This window comes from Eimeria mitis, genomic scaffold (assembly GCF_000499745.2).
Source record: "Eimeria mitis Houghton genomic scaffold, Emh_scaff851, whole genome shotgun sequence".
NCBI lineage: Eukaryota > Apicomplexa > Conoidasida > Eucoccidiorida > Eimeriidae > Eimeria > Eimeria mitis.
This window is the reverse complement of record NW_013576266.1, coordinates 7,086-8,748: the sequence shown is the minus strand read 5'-3', so window position 1 is coordinate 8,748 and position 1,663 is coordinate 7,086. Positions and strand designations below refer to the sequence as shown.

General features: G+C 61.5%; 1 protein-coding gene across 1 annotated transcript in view; it reads right to left on the bottom strand.

Annotated features, from left to right (window-relative positions):
- Positions 1–1,663, bottom strand: part of EMH_0023810 (SET domain-containing protein, putative) — a gene marked incomplete at both ends in the record, with an annotated part of 12,370 nt that overhangs the window by 5,198 nt on the left and 5,509 nt on the right. Inside the window, one exon of the mRNA XM_013502202.1 lies at positions 231–1,461. Within this exon, the coding sequence (XP_013357656.1) occupies positions 231–1,461 (1,231 nt within the window). The remainder of the gene's footprint in view (positions 1–230; positions 1,462–1,663) is intronic.

The window sequence follows — 1,663 nt, the reverse complement described above, 5'->3', positions numbered from 1 at the left end:
AGCAACAGCAGCAGCAGCAGCATCTTTCAGGGCAAGAAAGCAGCTGCTGCAAGGGGGCCCCGTGCTGCTGTGCTCGCCGCAGCGGGGGCACTCCATCCGTTCTAATAGATAACGCAGGAGGGCCCCCAAAGCCTTCTTGGGGGCCCCCAAGGAGCAGCTGGGGGGCCCCTCCCTGCAGCAGACTGCAGCAGCAGAAGCCTCGACCAGCTGCAGACACCTGCGGTAGCAACCGCTAACCGCTGTCACAGCAGCAGCAAACGAAGCGTCTCCTGCATCAGCAGCATCTGCTGCAGCAGCACCTGCTGCAGCAGCAGCAGCAGATAGAGGCACGTCCCGGGGGCTTGGTGGGGGCAGCTGCAGCTCCACTACCAGCGGGGTAGTTTGGTTGGCGAGGAAGCAGCGCAGCCCCGTAACAACAGCAGCAGCAGCAGCAGCAGCAGCAGGAGGTTGCTGCAGCGCGAGGGTTATGGTGTTGAGACTGTGAGGGAGTTTGCTGCTGCTGTGCTGCAGCAGAACGGAGACAGAAGGATGAGCAGCAGACACACCCTGCTGCAGATACACCCGATGCAGTTTATCCTTTTGTAAGGGGGGGCCTCCCACTGGGGGCAGCAGCACGGCGAGCAGATGGCAGCTACCACCTCTTGCTGCTGCTTCGGCTGCTGCTGCTGCTGCTGCTGCTGCTGCTGCTGCTGTTGTTGCGGGTGCTGCTGCTGGGCGTTCAACAGGCAGAGAGTGCAGCTGCTGCGGCATCAGACACATCGCCTCAAACCAACTCAGACGACGAGCAGCAGCAGCAAAGGGGCCCCGCTGCAGCAGCTGCTGCTGCAGCAGCGTCGAGTCTGCAGCGACCCCCAACGTCTCCTTGCGTTCAGCATCACCTCGGCAACTCGCCCTGCTGCTGCTGCTGCTGCTGCTGCTGCTGCTGCTGCTGCAGGAGATGCAGCCGCAATTGCTGCGAAGACACCCTGGGCATCCATCACAGAGGAGACGCCGTAAAAACGGCCGCTGCTGCTGCTGCTGCTGCTGCTGCTGATGCTGCTGCTGCCTCTCTGAGCTATTGGTATCTTCCTGGGGGCGGCAGCTGTATTTGCTGCTGCTGCTTCTCTCAGCAGTACAAGCAGCAGAAGTAGCAGCAGCAGCGCCAGCGGCCGGCATGTCCTCTGGCGTTTCTGCTGCTGCTGCTGCTGCTGCCGCTGCTGCAGGTGTGGGGCCCCATAGCTTGGCTTTGAGGATCGCCTGGTGTACTGAGGGCAGCAGCATTTTGCTTCCGAGTGCAGCATGAAGATGCCGCAGCAAGAAGCTAGCAGAGTCTGCTGTTGGTGCTGCAGCAGCAGACAATGTAAGCCGGCCCTGCTGCTGCTGCTGCTGCTGCTGCTGCTGGCGGCGCGGCTGCAGCATCGGGACCTCAAATGCAGCAGCTGCAAACTGCTGATGCTGCTGCTGCAGCAGAAGCTGTAGAGTCTGCAGCAGAACAACACACAAAGGCAACCCGAGAAGCATGCAGCAGCTCAGCAGCAGGTGCAGCAGCAACAGCAGCAGATGCAGTAGCAGATGCAGCAGCAGCTCCAATGGAAGCCCTACCGCCTCCTGCTCCTGCAGCAAGCGTGCTGAAGTTGTCTCTCCTCGTGCTGCAGCAGACGGAGGCGATGGCTGTTGCTGCTGT